At 35.4% G+C, this 21,987-nt stretch overlaps 1 protein-coding gene across 1 annotated transcript in view; it reads left to right on the top strand.

The window, feature by feature from the left end:
- The window catches only part of LOC131151981 (1-aminocyclopropane-1-carboxylate oxidase homolog 1-like), a 31,382-nt gene extending 11,960 nt beyond the window's left edge, over positions 1-19,422 (top strand). The window contains exons 2-3 of the mRNA XM_058103522.1: positions 18,199-18,520; positions 18,916-19,422. Coding sequence (XP_057959505.1) covers positions 18,199-18,520; positions 18,916-19,170 — 577 coding nt within the window. The 3' untranslated portion in view covers positions 19,171-19,422. The remainder of the gene's footprint in view (positions 1-18,198; positions 18,521-18,915) is intronic.
- Positions 19,423-21,987: the final 2,565 nt, after the last annotated feature.

The following is a 21,987-nucleotide window of genomic DNA, read 5'->3' as shown; positions in this document are numbered from 1 at the left end:
CGATCACCCCTTTGTTTGCCACAAGATCACTCAGCTTGCACCCTCCTTTCTTAATGAACAAAGAAAAAGGTAATGTTCGGACAAAACACCAAGCCTAGATCCTCCATCACTAGAATAGTGCACCAGTGGACATCCACTCATAACCAAGTAGTCTACCGTAAAAATATACTCACAATTCACTTGCAACTTTTCCACCTAGCAATACGTTTGGCGATTGATTACCCAAGAAACGCACCATAATCACTGACTTCATTAAGAAGTACCCTGCAAGCCCTACATATAACCCACCTTGCTCACAAAACTTATTGAACGAAACCAGCGTACTCAGTCCCCTATGTCTAACATAAGGACTTCTTTCTCGGTCTGGGTTTTCACCTTAGCCACTGCATAAAGAACACCAGGACCCTTCGTGATAAACTCAAAAAATACATAGGTCTCTCCATTGATGATATCATTATCGGTTCCCAAACAAATGAATATATGTAGTCACCCATATGCTTCAACTGCGTATACGATGAAGTAACTGATTCAGATTCAACAACTGCAACTCCACTTACAACCATAACACCCTACAGTATATAGATATTTCCCTCTATCTTTTCTCATTTCATCACTATCGAATCTCCTTCACACACCATTATTTCTCCTTTTTCAAACTCATAACTATACTCATTACGGTCTAAAATATCCAATGAAATAACACTCTTTCCTAGACCCTTCACATGTCATACATCATATATAGTTCTTACAGTACCATCATACATTTTTTTAATTTTACATCTCTTTATACCATGTATTTTGCATGAAGTATTATTTCCCATCAAAACACAACCAGTATTGACTAACTTGTAGGTGTCAAACCATTTTCTGTTTGCTGTCATATGATAAGAGCATCTGGTATCTAGAATCCAAAAGTCTTCTGTGAGACACTTTGAACTCGATGAAATACACAACATATCTCCATCACTACATTCTAAATCTCCTTCCACTACACACGCAGATTTTGATGAACCTTCTTGATTTTCAGAATTCCGTTTCTTCCACTCTAGACATTCTGACCTTATGTGCCCGATTTCACCGCACTTAAAGCATTTTACATCCTTTTTATTCTTCCCATATTGCAATCGAGATTTTACTTGGGACTTACGTCTCCCATGTCCTTGATTACCTTTTACAACAAGTCCTTCACCATGTTTAATCACCATTCTTTGATGAAAACGAAGCAATGCACTTGTCACTTCTTCCAAATTCAGATTATCTTTGCCTCATGTGTAAGTTGTAACCAAATTCTCATAAGTTTGAGATGTAGGAATTGAATTTAACGGCATCAATGCTTTATCGTCCTACTTGAACGTTACATCAACATGTGCCAAATCACTTATAATTTGATTAAAAATGTTGATATGTTGATTCAAATCCGAATCATCAACCATCTTAAGTCAATACAATCTTTGCTTAAGAAACAGTTTGTTCGACAAGGATTTAGACATATACCGGCTATCAAGCTTTCGCCACATAGCCTTTGAAGAGTCCTCCTCCATCACATGATAGAGAACCTCATAGGCCAAACACAAGCATATTGTAGAAACGACACTTGCTTCCAATTCTCTCTATGTTGCCTCATCTATTCCAACCGGTTGAACACCAAGTAGAGCCTTAGTCATTCTCTATTGCACAAGAATATCCTTTACTCTCCTTTGCCATAAACCAAAGTTTTGGATTCCATCAAATTTGACAACGTCAAATCTTGCAGAAGACGATCCCGATGCCATAACAACAATTGCTCTGATACCAATTTGCTGTGATATGGATCATATAATGAAACTGCACAACGTAAACCACAAGAAATAAATAACAAAACCAATAAGAACAACAACACGATTTACATGGTTCGGAAAAGCTTACATCCACGAAAGCAAAAGGCACACAAATTTCACTGTGGAAATCACAATGGACACAATACACTTTAATAATGATCACTCTCACTCTCAAAATATGCCCAAATGATATATATATATATATATATATATATATATATATATAGTTTCTTTGGAGGTTTTCCCCGTTTGCCTAACCACCCAACGTTCAAAACTTCAAAACTTCAAAACTTCAAAAAACTGTCGTAGCCTAGGCACCCTTCGTCGACGAACACAGGGGCTTCGTCGACGAGATCAAGAAGAACATTCATCGATGAAAACAATACTCTCGTCAATGATGCCAAAAGTATGAATTTTCCTGCTCTCAGTAATTATTCGTCAATAAGTTTCAGAGCCTTCATTGACGAACCTCCGTTGTTCCCTCATCGACGAGCATAGGCGCTTCGTCGATGAGTCCTACTTTGTTGCCCCTTTAATGTTTTTCCTCCTTCCTTCTTTACTTGTCAAAACAAAAGTATAAAATACACAAATAACACTGCTTATGTCCCTAAAGTGATTTTCTTAACTATACACCAAGTGCTTCGATCTATCCACGCCGACTGAACCCTTCTAGTTGTACTATGTAAATCAGCTCCCCCAAATCACCATCTAGAAGTGTTGTTTTTACATCCATATTCTCCAAATGCATATCAAAATGCGCTACCAATCCTAACACTACCTTAATGGAAGTATTTCTGACCACAGAGGAGAAGATATTGTTGGAATTGGTGTGATCCCAAGAGATGGGGTGAATTGGGCTTTTAAAATATTTTTTTCTAATTCAAACAATTACGCCAATTCACTACATATCACATCCCATTCAATGTATACGTGTGTATGTAAAATAATTTTAACAGTGAAAGAAAATATACACGTGTGCAGTATATTATTTAAATCCAATGTGTGTATGCAAATAATTTTGACATTAAATAAACATTCATACACATGCTGAAATAAAAGTGCAGGAATTTAAATAAGATAGAGGGAGCGACACCAGATTTTTTATCGAGGTTTGGCCAAATTAGCTTACGTCCCCGCTTTGGGCATACCCCCCAAAGATTCCACAATACCTGCTCACTTAACTGGGTGCAGCAGAAGCCTTTTACATCCTCTCCTAACGGGGTGACGAAAACCTCAGTTCAATTTTTGGGCTGAACCGAACCGGTCTCACTTACTGGGCTAAGACTCCCTAGTTCAGTTTTGGGCTGAACCTAACCATTACGCCTTACTAGGATGGCGCACCTAGCTTTCCTAACTATGTCAAAGCCAATTTAGGACTTTCTTAACCTGATCTAAGTCTATCCGGGACTCTTCATAGGGCGATTCTCCCTCTTCAGGCCACACTTGGAATACAAATATATCTAATAGAATTTGCGTACAAACAAATGCTTCTAAACTAAGTAGGTATGTACGACATTAAAAATTTAATATGCAATCTCATATGATTTTGAAATTGAGCTCATATAGAGTATGGGTTTTCTCTCAAAATATTTTTCAAGTAAAACTTGAGAGTTTGGAAAATGATTTTCTATTCTAAAATGATTGACCTTTTCAAATTCAAATAAAAAAGGTTGCCAAGAAAAAATGAATATATGCTTTACCCTTTTTTTAAGAAGCTTTTCAAGCCAATATATATTAATGAATATATGCTCAAAGCTCAAAGCTCTTAAATAACCCAAAGAGTTTCTCCAAAAATATACTTCAAGATAAGTAGGAGAAACTAGGATTTTGCTATCAAAATGATTGACCTTTATAAAATAAAAGGAGAAGCCTCTCAAGCAAGTATATATTAAATTGATATATGCTCAAGACTCCCTTTTGAACAACCCAAAGAAATTCTCCAACAAATATATTTTAAGATAAGAGTAGGAGAATATTAGTGTTTTCTTCAAAATGATTTACTTTAGTAAAATTAATTCCAAGAAGGCATTCAAGCAAAATATATGAGCAAGAATATTAGCCCAAGCCTTCAAGACATTATTCATAAGGAATTTCTCCAATTAAAATATTTTTCCAAATAAAAAAATATGAGAGAAATTTAATCCTTGAAAACATGAAAAATAGAGAGACCTTCAAGCAATATACATATAGAGAATGTTATATGCTCAAGCCTCTTCAAATATAATCCCAAAAATATTTTTCCCAAAAATGGTTTTCAAAAGAAGAGAATAGGAGACATTTTATTTTTTGAAAATATATCACAAATGAAAGAAGAAGGTCATCAAGCAATATATGTGTATATGATATATATGCTCAAACGTCTTCACATAAAACCCCCAAGAATATTTTCTCCCAAAATGATTTTCAAAGAAAAGAAGAGTAAGAGAAAAATGAGAATTTAAAGAACAAATGGGGTATAGAAGTGTAGGAGAATCAAAGAATGATAAACTAAATTAACAAAGGGATTCTCCAACAATTTTAAAGTGTTTTGGGGTTGTATTTATAGGCAAAAACCCCTTGTAACCGTTATATAGCCGTTAGGACCTTAAAATATATTTTTATTTTGAAAACTAGCCATTTCAACTATTGGGATGCTTTCCTGAGAAGGTCGGTCGACCAAGCTCAAGGTACGGTCGACCGAGGCATGAAATCCGCGAGCTTCAGTCGACCGTAATGACGGTTCGGTCGACTAGCCTCCACTTTTCTACACGTATACTGTTCAGTGTTTTGCCCATAACTTTTTCTATTTAATTCCAAATTGGATGTTCTTGATATCAATAGAAAGGTAAGCAAACATCCCACAACTTTCATGTTGAACATATTTTAAGATAAGAAGTTTTGGTTTGTGAAACATGCCCATCAATGAGATGGAAGAAACATGAAGGGAGTTTTTCTATTACGGACACCTTTCAGTGTTTTAGCCATAACTTTTTTTGTGTAACTCCAATTTGCACGTTCTTGGCATCAAACGAAAGCTATGGGAAAATGCCACAATTTGCATGTTGAACATAATTTGATATTAGATCTAATTAAGTGATAAAATTGTTCACTTCTAACGTTCAGTCAACAAGCCAGTTGACCGACCCCTTTGAAAAATTTAGTTTTTGCCTTCTTTTAACTTTAAAACCATTTAAAAACCTTCGTATAAGTTAGATATTTTATGAAAAGGGTTTTTCATTTTACTTGGAGGCCTTATGGTCAATCTAAAGTCAGGTAGAGCTTCACTTTAAATCATGTAAGATGCATGCACATTCAACCCTAATTAATATTACAACCCAAAAATTAAATAAAGTCTTCGTGTCTTCTACTCCTCAATGCTCCAAGGAATACATCAATTGGTGTTATTCTCAGTGCTATTTTTGGATTTCATTTTGCATTCATCACTTGTACTTACAGAAATATAAACCCGTTCACACTCAGTTACACAAGTGGGATATTGTGGTTTGTCATTATCAAAATAGAGATCGAACTCAAAAAGTCAACAAATATCATCACAATAAATTCGTTTTTTCTATGAGTAACCCTTTGCTACAAGATGAGCCTTGAATTTGAATCCTTCTTTTTTCTAATTTTTCTTCTTTCTTCCTATACACCCATTTGCATCATATTGCTCTCTTCCCCTCTAAAAGCTCCACTAACTCCCATGTTTGGTTCTTATAAAAAGTCTCCATTTTCTCCACCATAGCACCCATCCATCTACTTTTCTCTTGACCGTGCACCACCTTTTGAATAGTAGTAGGATCCCTACTAATAATTAGTGCATAAGAAACCAAATCATCAAATCCATACCTGGGGGTGGCTTGATAGTGCATCTAGGCCCGTCTATAGCTATACTGTGATGTTGCTAGTCTCTTAAGTTAGGACTCCCTGCATTCTAAATACTATTATCTCTACCATGAGTCCCTAGCTCCACCTGCACCGCACACTCATTGCTGCTACAGTTTTCTGACACTTATTTCTCTTATACTTGAGTACACTACAACATGTCTGTCTCATCAAAAACCACATCTCTACTGATCGCCAACTTGTTTGCTTTCGGATCCTATAGCTTGAAACCTTTCACCCCATTCTGATACTCTAGAAAGATACACTATCTAAACTTCGCATCAAGTTTTGATATCTCCTCACTAGAAACATGCACGTAGGATGGACATCTAAATAATCTCAAACCAAAGTAGTCTACTACACTGCATGTCCGTACCTCTTCTACTACTTTCCCATTTAGTGTTGTCCTTAGTGATCTATGTTAGCTTTCGTGCAACCCCAAGAGGGGGATGAATTGGGTAGTTAAAGAATTATCACCTAGGTCAATCGATTTAACAATAATAGTACACAACCTAGGGTCAGACTATGTAATCAGTAAATAAACATACATGTGCAATAGAGTGTGAAAAAGTAAACAATACATGCAATATGTTATTGAGGTTCGGCCAAATTGCCTAGGTCCCCGCCTTGGCTACACCAGCACAAGGATTCTACTACGGCTCACTTAAACGGGTGGAGTGGCACCTAATATAATACAACATGCCTTACAAGGGCGGTGCTCTTATCTTTCCTACTTGGGTCTAAGCCAGTCTGGGACTATTCCACAGATCTAGTCTCCCTCTTCAGGCCCGCGCCTGGAATACAACAAATGATATGAAATTTTGTACACAGAAATATGCTTCTTCACAAGCAGATATGTACACCGGTATAGTTCAAGCAATAATGCGAGCATGTATGATATATAAATTTGCTCAGTGCTCTAATGTGTGCTAAACACTTAGTTAGGTATAGATAATCAATCAATGATCAAGAGTGCAAACTTAAGCAAGATTTGAAACACAATATTTGAATATCTCAATATCAGATCAAGGTTTAAAATATGCTAGCAAGTTGATTTAAAAATTTCAACAAGATGTTCTCAATATACTAAGCACAATAAGTGTTTGAATGCAAGCTTTGAAAATGATTTTTGCACACAAAAATATATGCTTAGGTGTCTTGTAATGACAATGCAAGAACCACAACCTTCTAAGTCTTTCCACACAAGATTTATCAAATGAAATTTGTGGAATAACTTAATGCTATACTCTCAAATAAAATCAATCAAATAATATACCTAATGAGAGTACTAGCTAGGAAGATTAAGTACAATCACTTTAGAAATACTCACAACACTTAATAGATCAAGGAAAATGAAGTTCTAGAGTGTTTGGGAGTAGTATAGGCTAAAAGAAATTTTTGAATTTTAGAGAATTTTGGCTTTTAATCAAATTGCCAATCCTTTTTCTAATTATTGCAATGAACATGTATATATAGGCAAGGGGTAATTTTTGACCGCTAGGGACTCGATGGGGATAATGAGAAAAGTTTAAAACAAGTTTAGAGAAATTAACCTAGTTTACCCCTTTTAATTTTCAGTAAAAATTAATTTAACCCGCAAGTTTCGGGTGCCCAGTCAAAGGTTTAGGTGCCCGAATAGACTCAGTCAAAAAATTAATTTTTAAAGGTTCAGGTGCCCGAAGTTAGGGTCGATTGGCTGAAAAAAAGATAGAAACTTTATATCCGTGGTTTGGGTGCCCGAAGCTGATTTCAGTTAACCAAACCAAGAAGTTTGGTCGCACGAGGTCTGTTTGAACGCGAAGGTTCGGGCACTCGGGTTGGTGAAAAGTGTTTTGACATGTTTTGGGTGACCAAGGAGGATATGTTTAAATTGGTTCGGTCTGCTGAACAAGAAGTCAATAATTTGACTTTGTCCGAGGTTCGGTCGCCTGAGGCACTTTAAACGCCACAGGTTCGGTCACCCGAGCTCTCTCAAGATTTTTAATTTAAGATCCAACTAGGGTCTGTTTGAGCATACCGACCTATCATGCATTATGCAAATTATTACAAGCCATATGAATGTACAATCCATAATAATATTACATCTCAGAATGAATAAAGTGAAAAGGAATTACAAATAAAATACAAAACTTCTTCATTCATCGGCACAAACACTACACGCCATCATGATATGTCTTTCAGTTTGAGGATGTGTGTAAGGTGAACCTACATGCAAGCCTTAATACAACCATCAATACCAAGAATATTTGTCATGATCAAAATTGGGTGTGACTTATCAGGTCAAAAGTCGCGCCCTTTTTGATGATAACAAATACTTTATGCAAAAGTGGGTACAGCCAAGAAAGGCTCCCCCTCACTTTATGCATAAAGACAATTAAAACTCAATTTAAATGATTTATCAATGGGTAATTAAATTTGAATTTAGCAGTGTACAATGTACCCAGTTTTGCCAATGTGCCCAGTTTTCCCTCTTCTCCCCCTTTTGGCAACAGCAAAAAGGGCTAACTAATGTAGCATGAAGGCAAAGGACTTCATTTAGATACAAAAAGTATATTGGGAGGATTTAAAAAAAAAAAATTTGGTGACATGTCATTTGAAAATAGACCATTCCCAAGATAACTTTGTACCTAAGTGACCTGTTTTGAGTTTTAACCAACAATATATAGCACATTTCAACCAGACAACACAAAGAGTACACAAGTCAAATACTAATATTATCAAGCAGCACAAAGGACTTAGCAGTTTGAATTTCATATTCTCCCTCAATTGATGATTATGCAAGGATGAAAATTAATTTTTCATTAGTTTTTCACTCATCCTTTCAAAAAGATTATAAAGTTTAATATATCATAATCATTATTTATTTTCACTTTCTTGGAAAACTATGCATTCCCACAAGGTATAAAACAAGAGAAGATATGTGGGGCTGATATCAATTGTTATAACTACATGGTAAAAAAATCTGACACAAATTGTTAGAAACCATTAGTTTAAGAAAAATGATACCACTTATTATCCTATTATGATAACAATTAAAGTGAAGTGGCTCTCCCTAAGAATATGCATTTTCTTTAAAATTATCTTGAGCATAATGCAAGTAATATTTTGAAGCACAACTCAAGATTTAAGATATTTTGCACTTAAAAAAAATATAGAATATGTACGATGATTTTGAAAAATTTTGGCAGTATTTTGTTTGAAAATATGACTTATCCCATAAAAACTTGCCAACCTCAAAGCATTCAAATATATATCCACAAGAAGCTCCAAAAGATTTAAGTTTTAAATGAGCTAAGTACAGATAATTTACAATCTAAAACCAAATTTTCATGCACATATATATTCAATTTTGGAAAATATTTCAACATTTTTGGAAAAATGTCTACAAAAAAATTTGGTAGCATGTCGTTTGTAAATAGAACATTTCCCAAATTAACCTGCAAAAAAAGATTCTCAAACAAGCAATATATCAAGAGATTTGAGCATGCGAGAGCCTAATTCTACTAGAAGGCAATTTTCAATCACTACATCCGCCATGTAGGAGGCTTTCATCACAAGCATGCATTTCAATAGAATAATCAAGTAATCGTCATCCTCATCACCACTCATCTCCATCTGATCCTCCCCAATATCCTCATCATTCATCTCTCTCAAGCGCTCACTAAGGATATGAAAGTTCACCCGCACATCGGATTGGAACTCAGAGAACATGCCATAGAGAGCATCAAATCTAGCTTGGGAGGCGGACACCTGCTCTGTCATGGAGGTCCTGAACTCCTAAAATGATGCAGTGAGATTGGTGATGGCCACCATGATCTCGGCGTTAGACAGTAGATGGGGCCACTCCTGTGGGATCTCTTGAGCTCCTGGACCTCTCTCAGGAACATTGGGCAACCACATGTTGCCAGCGAGTTCGTACCCCATTAGCTTCAAGGCAGTAGAGTTAAGGATGTTAGAGGGCCTAACTTTCTTGATAGCTGCAAATGTAGTCTTGGTAACCCTTTCCCTAACAAACAGTCTAGACAGAATACCACCGTAGGGCAGTATGATCCTCCTTCCCATAATCTTAACAAATATCCATTGAAGGATCAATCTAGGGAGATCTAACTTCTTTCTCATGAATAGGCACCATATCACGAAGCAATCTAAATAAGACATGTGATCCTTAGATCCCGACTTTGGCAGTATATTGTACAAAATCAGGTGGTGTACCACCTTTGCCTCCAAAGTCAAAGAATTTTAGCTAGGTGTGTGTGCTAAGTCAGTTACAGGATGCAACATAACAAGGTTCACAAAAGTGCTCATCGTAAAGTTCTGCTCATTAATCCAGGTGGAGGACAAATCAGGACAAACAAAGTCGCCACGTTGGATGTCAAACACCTTAGCCAGGTATGCATTGTCGAAGCATATGTCAGTTTCAAGTACCCGAGAATAATAACCTTGGCCTTCCTACCCAAGGTTGGCGTAAAACAACCGGACGAGCAGAGGCTACATACCCTTAGGCTGGAAAGCAATGAACTCGTACCAACCCTGGTACCTGAACATGTCCAACACATTGTTGAAGTGAGTTTGCATAAATTCAATGTCCAGGATCTTACTGAGGATGGGATCCTTGAGGTGGAAAACTTTATCATACTTGATCCTTCTCTCGAGTGTACGGAACCACTACTCAAGTGGAATGCCTGCCACAACGTGTCTATGGTCTCTTGACATGGTGAGAGGAAGTTTTCCTAAAAGGCACTAGGCTGAAAATGAAAAATGGAGTGGCTAGAATTGAGGAAGTGTAAGAGAACTCTCAAGAGTGGATGAAAAAAAATGAACAGTCAGCATGGATTTTCTTATATAACAACGTGGTTCGGGTGCTTGAGCATGGGTTCGGTCACCCAAACTGCAATAATTGTAGAGCCCACGGAGTCTACTCGGTTTACCGAACAATGGTTAGGTTGCCTAAAGTTTAAGCACCTTTTTACAAAACGGAGGCTCGGCAGCCCGAACTCAAAATGAACTACAGAGTTCGGTAGCCCGAAATGCACATTCGGTTACCCGAAAATAAATTTGGTTACCTGAACCTGGTTTGGCAGCCTGAATGGATTTGAACTATAAATTTCAGTAGCCCGAGTGATGGTCAACGCCTTGGTCAGACTTACAAGTTCGGTCGCTCGAAGTGCCAAAGCACAAATGAGTTCAGTAGCTTGAACTTGGTTTACATTTTTCCTTTGACCAATTACCACATGGAAAGACCCCTATGATTTAAATATAAAATCTAGGGTTTTATGAAGTCTTCCTAACCTACTTTATGGATGCAAGGGAAAACCTAAGGATCAATAAGAGATGGGATAGGATTTCACTCTTCAAACTTGTTTTATTTTAACACCCTTTCTTTTAAACGCACAATCAAATTTGGTATGACCCCTCTTTTTACATAGTGCACAATACGTATGAGTGTATAGACTGGAAGAGGTATTGGCATAATCTTTGGACTCCCTAACAAAGTACCCCATGTATAGGTTTTTCTTCTTCCTATTTCTAATTCCGTTATAACCTATACCTTCCCTATCTAAGGCTATTTCTGTGATCCTAACAACTTATCAAAGTTGTCCTAACCTCTAATGAAAGTATAAATGATCTTATACTGGTTCACAAGTTTCTTTTCTAACTCTTTTATTTTCAAATTTTCAAGACCCTTGCAAACATCTTGAAGTTTAATGAATTCCTTAGTCATATTGTTTGCTTTTTGTTCAAGTTCTGCAATCAAATGGTCTTTATTATTATCATTAGAAGTTTTAGATTTCAAGATAGTCAATTCTTTTTCTAATGATTCATTCTTGCTTACCAATCTTTTAATTTTCAAGTCATTTTCTCTTTCAACAAGAACTTTAGATTCACATTCTTTCATGCATGCTTCATACTTGTTTTCCAAAATAGAATATTTCGTATTACATTTAACAAGTAATTTATGAGTCCTAACATATTCAATCTACAATTCTTCATAAGTTGACATGCTTTCATCATCAGTACTATCATATGATTCACAACCAGACACATCATTCAAATCAACACATGAATCATTTTAAGATTTATCTTTTAAAACAGAAGGAATATGGATAACCTCATTATCAGTTAAAGCAACCAAGTGCTGGTTACCTCCTTCAAGATCAATAGAGCTCGATTCACACGGAGAGATCACCTTGTTTTACATGGGTGCTCCATATATCCTCTCAAGTTCATCCCAGATCTCCTTAACATTGCTACATGCCATAACCTCACATAAAATATTAGAATCTAAAGCATGTAGTAAGGTATTCATGGCATTAAAATTTACCTGCAATAAGTTCCTATCGTGATCATTCGATTCACACTTAAATTTAGGAACACTAGTACAACCAATGGATTTAACAAGCACACTATCACCCTGATCAATGACATTCCAAAATTTCAAATTTAAAGCTTACACAAACACAATCATTTTGAATTTCCATATAGCATAGTTATCACCACAAAATACTGGTGGGTGTGTGATCAATCTTCCTTCGCATGAAGGGGATGCACTAACACAAGCCACCTTGATCTTTTACTAAATGACGTTTAAGTTTAAGTTACGAGGCTCTGATACCAATTGTTAGCTTTGGTGCAACCCCAAGAGGGGGGGTGAATTGGGTATTTAAAAAATTATCGCCTAGGTAAATAGTTTTATAACAGTAGTACAAAACCTAGAGTCAGTCTATGCAATTAGTAAATAGACATACACGTGCAATAAAGTAAGAAAAAGTAAACAATACACACAATATGTTATCGAGGTTTGACCAAATTGCCTACGTCCCTACCTTGGCTACACCAGGATTCCACTATGGCTCAGTTAAATGAGTGGAGCGGCACCTAATACAACACGCCTTATCAGGGTGGCACACCTAACTTTCCTAACCGGGTGTAAGCCAATCTAAAACTATTCCACAGGGCTAGTCTCCCTCTTCAGGCCCACACCTAGAATACGACAAATGATATGAAACTTTTGTACACGAAAATATGCTTCTTCACAAGCAGATATGTACACCAGTGTAGCTTAAGCAATAATGCAAGAACGTATGATATATAAATATGCTCAGTGCTCTAATGTGTGCTAAACACTCAGTCAAGTATAGATAATCAATCAATGATCAAAAGTGCAAACTTAAGCAAGATTTGAAACACAATATTTGAGTATCTTAATATCAGATCAAGGTTTCAAATATGCTAGCAAGTTGATTCAAACAAATTCAGCAAGATGTTCTTAATATACTAAGCACAAGGAGTGTTTGAATGCAAGCTTTGAAAATGATTTTTGCACACAAAAATATAGGCTTATGTGTCTTACAATGACAATGCGAGGACCACAACCTTCTAAGTCTTCCCACACAAGATTAATCAAATGAAATTTGTGGAATAATTTAATGCTATACTCTCAAATGAAATCAATTAGACAATATAGCTAATGAGAGTACTAGCTAGGAAGATTAAGTACAATTACTTTAGAAATACTCACAACGCTTAATAGATAAATAAAAATGAAGTTCTGGAGTGTTTGGGAGTAGTATAGGCTAAAAAGAAATTTTTTAATTTGAGAGAATTTTGGCCTTAATTAAATTGCTAATCCCTTTTTTAATTATTGCAAATGAACATTTATATATAGGCAAAGGGTAATTTTTTACCGTTATAGACTCAATGGGGATAATTAGAAAAGTTTAAAACAAGTTTAGAAAAATTAACCCAGTTTACCCCTTTTAATTTTTAGTAAAAATTAATTTAATCAGCGAGTTTTGGGTGCCCGCTTAGAGGTTCGGGTGCCCGAATAGACTAAGTCAAAAAATCAATTTTTAAAGCTTCGGGTGCTCAAAGTCAAGGTCGGTTTGCTGAACAAAAGGCATAAATTTTATGTTTGCGGTTCGGGGTGCCTGAAGCTGAGTTCGGTTAACCGAACTAGCAAGTTTGGTCGCTCAAGGTCTTTTTGAACGTGAAGGTTCAGCCACCTGGGTTGGTGAAAAGTGTTTTGACACGGGTTCAGGTGACCGAGGAGGATATGTTCAAATTGGTTCGGTCTGCCAAACAAGAAGTCAACAATTTGACTTTTTCTAGGGTTTGGTTGCCCTAGGCATTTTAAATGCCACAAGTTTGGTCGCCTGAGTTCTCTCAAGATTTTCAATTTAAGGTCCAATTTTGCCTTATTTAATTTCCCAGATATAATAAAGTGATGTTAGGGACTATATGCACTAAGTGTAGGTACCTAAGGTCCAACTAGGGTCTTTTTGAGCATACATACCTATCATGCATGATGCAAATTATTACAAGCCATAGGAGTGTACAGTCCATAATAATATTAAATCCCATGATGAAGAAAATGAAAAATAATTACAAATACAATACAAAACTTCTTCATTCATCAGCACGAACACAGCATGCCATCATGATATGTCTTTCAATTCGAGGACACGCACAAGGTGAACCTGCATGCAAGCCTTAGTAAAACCATTAGTACCAAGAGTATTTGTCATGATCAAAAGTGGGTGTGACCTATTAGGTCAACAATCTGTTAATCAAGAAACATATCATATTCATTACCTTTGCCCATAAGTTCTTTGCAAGTCTTGTATTTAACTTGAGACACCAAATGCTTTTAGTTATTATTCTGTTCATCCTTTCCGCCACACCATTCCGTTGTGGTATCTTGCATACTGCAAAGTGTCTTCTAATGCGATGCTGCTCACACAACTTTGTGAACTTTAAATCTGTGTATCTAACCATTGTCAGACCTGAGGCATTTGATATTCCTCCCGGTCTAGTTTTCCACTTCATCTTTCCACAACTTGAACTTGGAAAATGTTTATGATTTGTGCCACATGAAGTACACTGAGACCTTTTGTGAGTAATCATCAATAAAACTCACGAAATACATATGTTCTCCCAGTGATGCTACCCTTACTTGCTCCCAAACATCTGAATGAATATAGACAAGAATTCCCTCCATTTTGTGTGTGTCTATCTTGAATTACACCCTATTTTGTTTCCCAAGAACACAATACCTGCAGAAATTCATTTTACATGTTTTGACACCCTTCAAAAAGATTTCTTTCATGAAGCTTCATCATCCTACGCACACCCATATGCCCTAACTACATATGCGACAAAATAGTACTATTTGACTCAGATTCTGCAGCTGTAGCTCCACCTAAAACTGTGCTACGTACCAGTGTATAGATATTTTCTGTTAATTTCTGTTCCTTCATCAAGGTTAAGACACCTTTACTTACCTTCATTACTCCACTTGCAGACGTGTAATTAGACCCATTACAATCTAAATTGTCTAATGAAATTAGATTCTTCCTTAAATCTGGTGCATACCTAACATCACATAAAGTTCTAACAATACCATCAAACATTTTAATTATGATATTCCCTATTCCAACAATTTTTCATGATGCATCGTTACCCATTAGAATAAAATTAGAATTTACTAACCTGTAGGTGTCAAACCAATCTTTATTGGGTGTCATGTGATAGGAGCACGCTGAATTCAAAATCCAAGAATCTGTGAGATGATATATATGAACCAGATGAAATAGAAAACATATCCTTGTCACTACACTCTAACTCTCCTTATTCCACTACATTCACAGATTTTAATGAACCCTCTTTATTTTTCTCCATTCCTTTTCTTTTTCTCTAGATAACCTAGTTTTATGTGCCCCTTTTAACCGAACTTAAAATACCTTATATCCTTCCTCTTCCTAGAATTGGATTGCGATTTATTGCTAATTGATCCGCTTTGGAACTTGCTTCTCCCATGTTCCTGGTTACCCTTCACCACAAGCCCTTCACTATGTAGATTCTTATCGCTAGCTTTCTTCCTTTTATGAAAACCTAAAAGAGCATTTATGTTCTCCTCCAATTTGAGAGTTTCCTTTCCTCATATCATAATTGAAACCAAATTTTCATGCATAGGAGATGCAGGTAGGGAATTCAACAACATCAACGCCTTGTATTTGTCTTCAAACTTCATATCAACTCGCTTCAAATCATTGATAATCTGATTAAACATGTTGATGTGCTGGTTCAGATCCGAACCCTCTAACATCTTAAGCCCATACAAGTTCTACTTAAAATAAAGTTTGTTCGTCAATTGGAAATATATCGACTTTCCAGTTCCTTCCAATTGATGTAGTCCATTCTTTTCGTATAATGCTTTCACCATTCCTTGCTGCACTAACAAATCCTTGACCCTCGTCTACATAGTCCGAAATTCCTGATCTGTCAAACTTGACAATGTCAAACTTTGTAGAAGAAAACCCAGTCATTGTAACTAGTAGCTTTGATACCAATTGTTGTGCAATGAAATGCGTGGAAATGATTGTGCAGTGCAGCAATCACGATAAACTATACATAAACACACAAAGATTAATGAAACCAACAAAGACACAAGAATTTAATGTGGTTCTCTAAAATGCCTATGTCCACAGGAGCAAGTGGCGACTAAAATTCACTATCTATCAAAAAATAGGGTTACAACATTGTATTTATGCTAACCCTACACGTATAAAGGGATTAAAAAACTCCCCAAATATCCCTGTATCAATCTCTAAATGATTTGGCTCCATATCCCCAACCTATTGATATTCCTAGTTCAAATTTCAAAATTAGCGTCGCACAAAACCATTGATGGTTTGATCACAAAACCGTTGATGGTTTCATCAAACCATCGACGGTTTTCTTCCTAATTAGCATCTACCTGAAATCATCGATGTAATCGTTAATGGACTATGCAAAGTCGTTGGCAGACTATGCAAAATCATCGACAATTTTCTTCCTGATTTGGCTTCGGCTTGAAATCGTTGATGTAACCATCAAACCGTAGACTATATTTCTTCAAACCAACTTCCTATTTTTCCTCAGTCTACTTTCTTTGTACATGTGTATCACTCAATATGAGTCACATACTTCAACAAAATATAAAAATTTATAAATAAAATTTTGAATTTTAGTCATCATTAATGTTTAGTTTTTCTTAATCTTTAGTCATATTAAAAGAATATTTTTATTTCGGATAGAATAGAAAAAAATATATAAAAGTAATAAGTTTTCCTCTTATTTTTCTTTCTTTTCTTTTTTTTTTTTTTTAAGAAAAATATTTGATCCAAACGAACCTTACAAACTATTCCCTCTTTATGTTGGCCCTATGCATAATGTATTAGAGTAGGACAGATAGTAGTGAGCACCTCTTTCTTTAATTTGTTAGCTCTCTTGTGCCTAGTATAGGAAAAACCTAATAAGAAAAATATTCACTCTTCCTAAAAGACCTATTAAGTGTAAGAAAAATAAGTTCAAAGAAATTAAGTTGCCTTTAACTTATGTGTTGTCAATTCTTAGAAAAAAATTTAATAAAAATGATTAATAAATACAATAATTTAAGAAAAAGTTACTCATGTAAAAGTTTGTGTTGTTCTATCCAACATTGAATAAGATAATAGATTCTTTTCTTTTGCCATTATATGTTATTTGTTTTATTGTGCTAGTTCATATTCTTTTGTAGGCTATTAAGTCTTTATAAAGATACATTTCTATTCCTAAAAGTACATCTTGTAATCTAAGGTAATGTTTGGGAGCATAAATTTTGGGATTTAAATTTACATTGTATAGATTTGGTGGTTTGAAATTCAATACAAATTTGTATTTAATTTTATTCAAATATGCTCAAATCTAAATTAATGACTTAGATTCTATGCTCCCAAATAGAGAGTTAATATAATCATAGTTTGAGTGAAGATTACCTTTTTTTTTTTTTTTCCCCCCATTTGGTCTTTTCCCTTCACATCTATTTTGATTAACAATTTTATTTAGAAAAAAATAAAAAGAAAATAAAAAATAAATCTATTTTCCACTATATTTTCTCTCTACCTCAAATATAAAAACATTAATTTATTATAATTTGATTAAAAATTTAAAAATTATATTTTACTCAAATTAAGAAAAGTTATATTTTTTTCGTCATATTTTCCAAATTCTAAGTGAAGTCTAACTCAATAAGAAGCAAATCCAATTTCTTCATGGCTTTAACTTCTTATACCTTTTTATTTTATTCAATTGACCAAATGTAATAAGCTAGAGAGCAAAACTAGGCATGTGAGATCTACATGTAATTTTTCCACAATGTAGAATGATTTTATTTCGAAGGTGAAACAATAAGTGCACAAATTAAAGATAATACTTTGGTATTTAAGTGAGGAAGGATAGATGAGCAAACTGTTATCCTGTTGGATTAGTCAAGTGCCAAAGAATTTAGGACATCATGGTTTCAAATATATATATATATACAGATTCAATTGCTGTGTTTTGGGGTACAACTTTTCAAATTTAAATTTAAATTTGTATGAATTTAGAAAAAAAATATTTAGTTGAATTTTATATTACAATTTGTTTAAATTGACACAAAATTAAATCCAAGACTTGTGTAAAACATAGGCAAGTGAAGAGTTCTGTGATTATCTTGTAGGGACATACTCATGGAGTACTCCAAGCAAACAATGAAGTTGGGATTTTCAATGTTCGGCCTACTGTCAGAGGCTCTCGGGCTAAGTCCAAACCACCTGAAAGACATGGGGTGTGCTGAGGGACTTGGCTTGTCGTGTCATTATTATCCGCCTTGTCCTCAACCGGAACTAACACTGGGCACAAGCAAACACGCAGACGGTAACTTCATCACGGTGCTTCTGCAAGACCAGATAGGAGGCCTGCAAGTTCTACATAAGGATCAATGGGTTGATGTTCCACCTATGCCTGGAGCCTTGGTTATTAACATTGGAGATCTTCTACAGGCAAGTCTTTGCATCACAATATAACTTTTTTTTTTTTTGTATAAAATAAAAAGAGACATTTTTATGAGAAAAAAAAAAAGGACTATGCCTTGGTTATTAACATTGGAGATCTTCTAATTGTTTTGAGTCCATTAGAGGCGTATTGGTCTCATCTGTCCCATACACGTTTTCACCTCACTTAAGGTCTGAACTTTGAACTCTGAACTCTGAACTCTGAACTTGACTTCTAAAACTGAAGTTTGTAATGGTAATGTTGGGATGCCGTTTTTATTTGGGAGAAAGAATGTGAGCCCAGTGAAGGGGGCAAAGATAAAAAAATGTTTTAATTGTTTCTACATCCAATAAAATATTAAGGTTGTTGACTATTGTGTTTTCTGTTTGGGCAAAATTTTCAGCTCATATCCAACGACAGGTTCAAAAGTGTGGAGCATAGAGTATTGGCAAACCGCAGAGGCCCAAGAGTATCAGTCGCTGGCTCTTTTACCACTGGTTTTAATCCATCTTCGTCAAGACTTTATGGGCCCATCAAGGAATTGTTGTCAGAAGAGAATACTCCCAAGTACAGGGAAACAACAGTGAAAGAGTACGCCACCCACTTCGTTGCAAAAGGGCTTGATGGGACCCCTGCCTTGCTGCATTTCAGGCTCTAAACTTGGACATGTTTTGAGAATAATTATATGGTTTGCAGTATCTGTTGCATGTTCTAGATTGTTGGTCTCAAACCGTACTGAGTAAGCCAACAGGCTCCATGACTGGGGATAGTACATACCACCTTTGCTGAAGTAGTGCTTGAAAACTATTTGTTATATATTTACAGTTTGTGAGAAGTGTTGAATGCTTGTTCTATTACTTGTGGCATATGAAAGTAAAATATGAATAAAAAAGAAATGTTTGTGCAAAAATGGAGAGAACTAATGCAGCCACTTTGATAGGGCAGATTTTTTTTTTTTGATAAAAGAGGGCAGCACCTCTTATTTTTATTGGAAAACCCTTCACTTATGGTGGAGGAATGCCGTGATTCCAACTGACTTAACCAGTTTATTCAAAATTGTTAAAATTAGAGAAAAATGGGAAAGTGTATGTTTTTCTATATAGAAAGAGTATATTGCTTTAATAATACCCCTCAAGTTGGAGCATGAAAATCCATAATGCCCAACTTGTGTGATAAATTTTGGAAATGGTCACGACCCAAAGCTTTGGTAAAGATATAGGTAAGTTGACTGTGGGTAGGAATGTACTTAGTGAAAAAGAGGTCAGCTCGTAACTTCTCACGAACAATGTGACAATCGATTTCTATATGTTTTGTACGTTCGTGAAAAACTGAATTCTGAGCAATATGAAGAGCCACTTGGTTGTCACAATATAAGAGCATAGGCTGAGAGAGAGATCAGACTATGAACAGAGAGTGCTCAGCTGAGAAAGAGGGTCTTGGCGAATGGCAGGTTGAGAGAGAGAGCTGCTCGTGAGGCCTACAATGGCGGCAGAGACGACTAGAGAAGACGAACTGAAAGTTGGAGAGACGTGCCGCAAGACGATCCATGAAAGACGCACACCGAAGAAGACGCCGATGAGCCGCGACTAAGATATGTTGGGATAGCCAGAGTGCGGTCCTGTTGGGTGCGTGCGGCGGCGGGGGCAAGGTAAGAAAAACCTAGGTTAAAATCTAGGTTAAAAACCACCTTTTCTCAGATACCATGTTAAAATTAGAGAAAAATAATAATCACTTCTAATCCTTGAATATTACAGGGTATATATATACATAAGAGAATTGAAAAATAGGAAAGTGTACATTTTTCTATATGGAAAGGGTATATTGCTTTAATAAAAACCAATAAACCAATAACCAACAACCAAACAAATAAATAAGAATTAGACAACTATAAGTGGAAAACTAACAAAACTCTGGAAGGTCTCGAGAAATAAACCATCCACTACAGCCTTCACAAACACCAGCACAAAGCATCACGAGTGCAAGGAAAGAAATCCCAACAACTCAATCGAATCATTCCCCTGACTTACTATGGAAGATCATCTTGGCAACTATATGATCGAGATATATCAGATTCATATATTCTCTAGTAATTGATAGTTAAATATCTTATTATTATTATTATTATTATTATTATTATTATTATTATCTAATCCATATTTAACTATCTTTTGGAAAACCAACAAGTCCTTCAAAAAATAAAAAATAAAAAACCAATTTAATATCAACATCTAATTCGCAAACTTAGTAATTAACCACTCTCCATTCCGTATATATATTGAAGAACCATAGAGAAAATTTTGTTAGATTTAGTCATAAAGCATGTGAAATAAGGAGTAAATTGATTTTTTGAGTGGCATTAGTTTAGGGGGAAAAATGATAAAATTATCTCAAAATTGTCATCAACAAATGGAGGAACCATTAACAAAATTAGTATTGGCCTAATTTGAGTTTGGATCCATGCATGTTATTTACATGCGCGAATTTTTAATAATAATCAATAATTCATGATAACACATCTTGGTGCTACTAAAAGACTCATTTTATGAGTCATTCTGTAAGTCATATTTCTTAATCATTGAGACATGACAACACATATTGGTGCCACTAATTAAGTGATGGGTGATCTTTCTTTACATTTGCAAGGAAGTAGGTTTTAGTAACGGAAGAGTCCATAGGTGTGTTTGATATACATGGGTGAGCACCAACTTGATCCAAAAGCTTAAACCTATTGGATCTTGGGCCCCACCATGTATATAAGTACCCATCATTTATTCACTTTTTCTAATGTGGGACAAACTCACAAGTAAAATTTTTAATAGTAGGAACATCACTTGTTTCTCGGTTGTGTTGAAAAAATTTCAAAATATCATTTTTAACAATGTGAATTGACCTCCATGCCAAATGTGAGGTTAATAGGCGCTTCTCTAATGATAGCCTTACTCTTCATTTCGTATCTCCACAAGAATAGAGGAAGCTTATTGGCCCATTTTCTAATTATGATTTTCATAGCACGGAGGATTGTCTAAGTCACATGGTTTTAAATAAAAGTCGTGACCGTTATGTAACACCGTTACGTAATGGTTTTTTGGGTTACCAATACCGTTACACACCGAAAAATCGGTGGGAATAAAAATTACCGTTGTAGCAGTCGTTATGGACAGCGACCATTACGTAAAGGCTGCTACGGCCATTACGTAACTGCTACAGGACTGTTACATCAAAAAATTATTTTATTTTTCACTTTTTGTTCTTACTTTTTCCCTCTCTTTCATATATCATTCTCAATATACCAAGTGGCAAGAGGGGGAAAAGATTATAAAAAGGATGACAATGATACAAAATTTACTATTTCTTTAAATACTTCCAATAGATGCATTAATTAACAATTTGAAAATACTAACTTGTTAGGAAAATATTTTATTTTGATAATACTAGTAATGTGATATTTATGTTCTATATTTCTCAACTTCAACCT

Source organism: Malania oleifera, chromosome 3 (genome assembly GCF_029873635.1).
Source record: "Malania oleifera isolate guangnan ecotype guangnan chromosome 3, ASM2987363v1, whole genome shotgun sequence".
Lineage (NCBI taxonomy): Eukaryota > Viridiplantae > Streptophyta > Magnoliopsida > Santalales > Ximeniaceae > Malania > Malania oleifera.
This window is presented reverse-complemented; position numbering and strand designations above follow the sequence as displayed.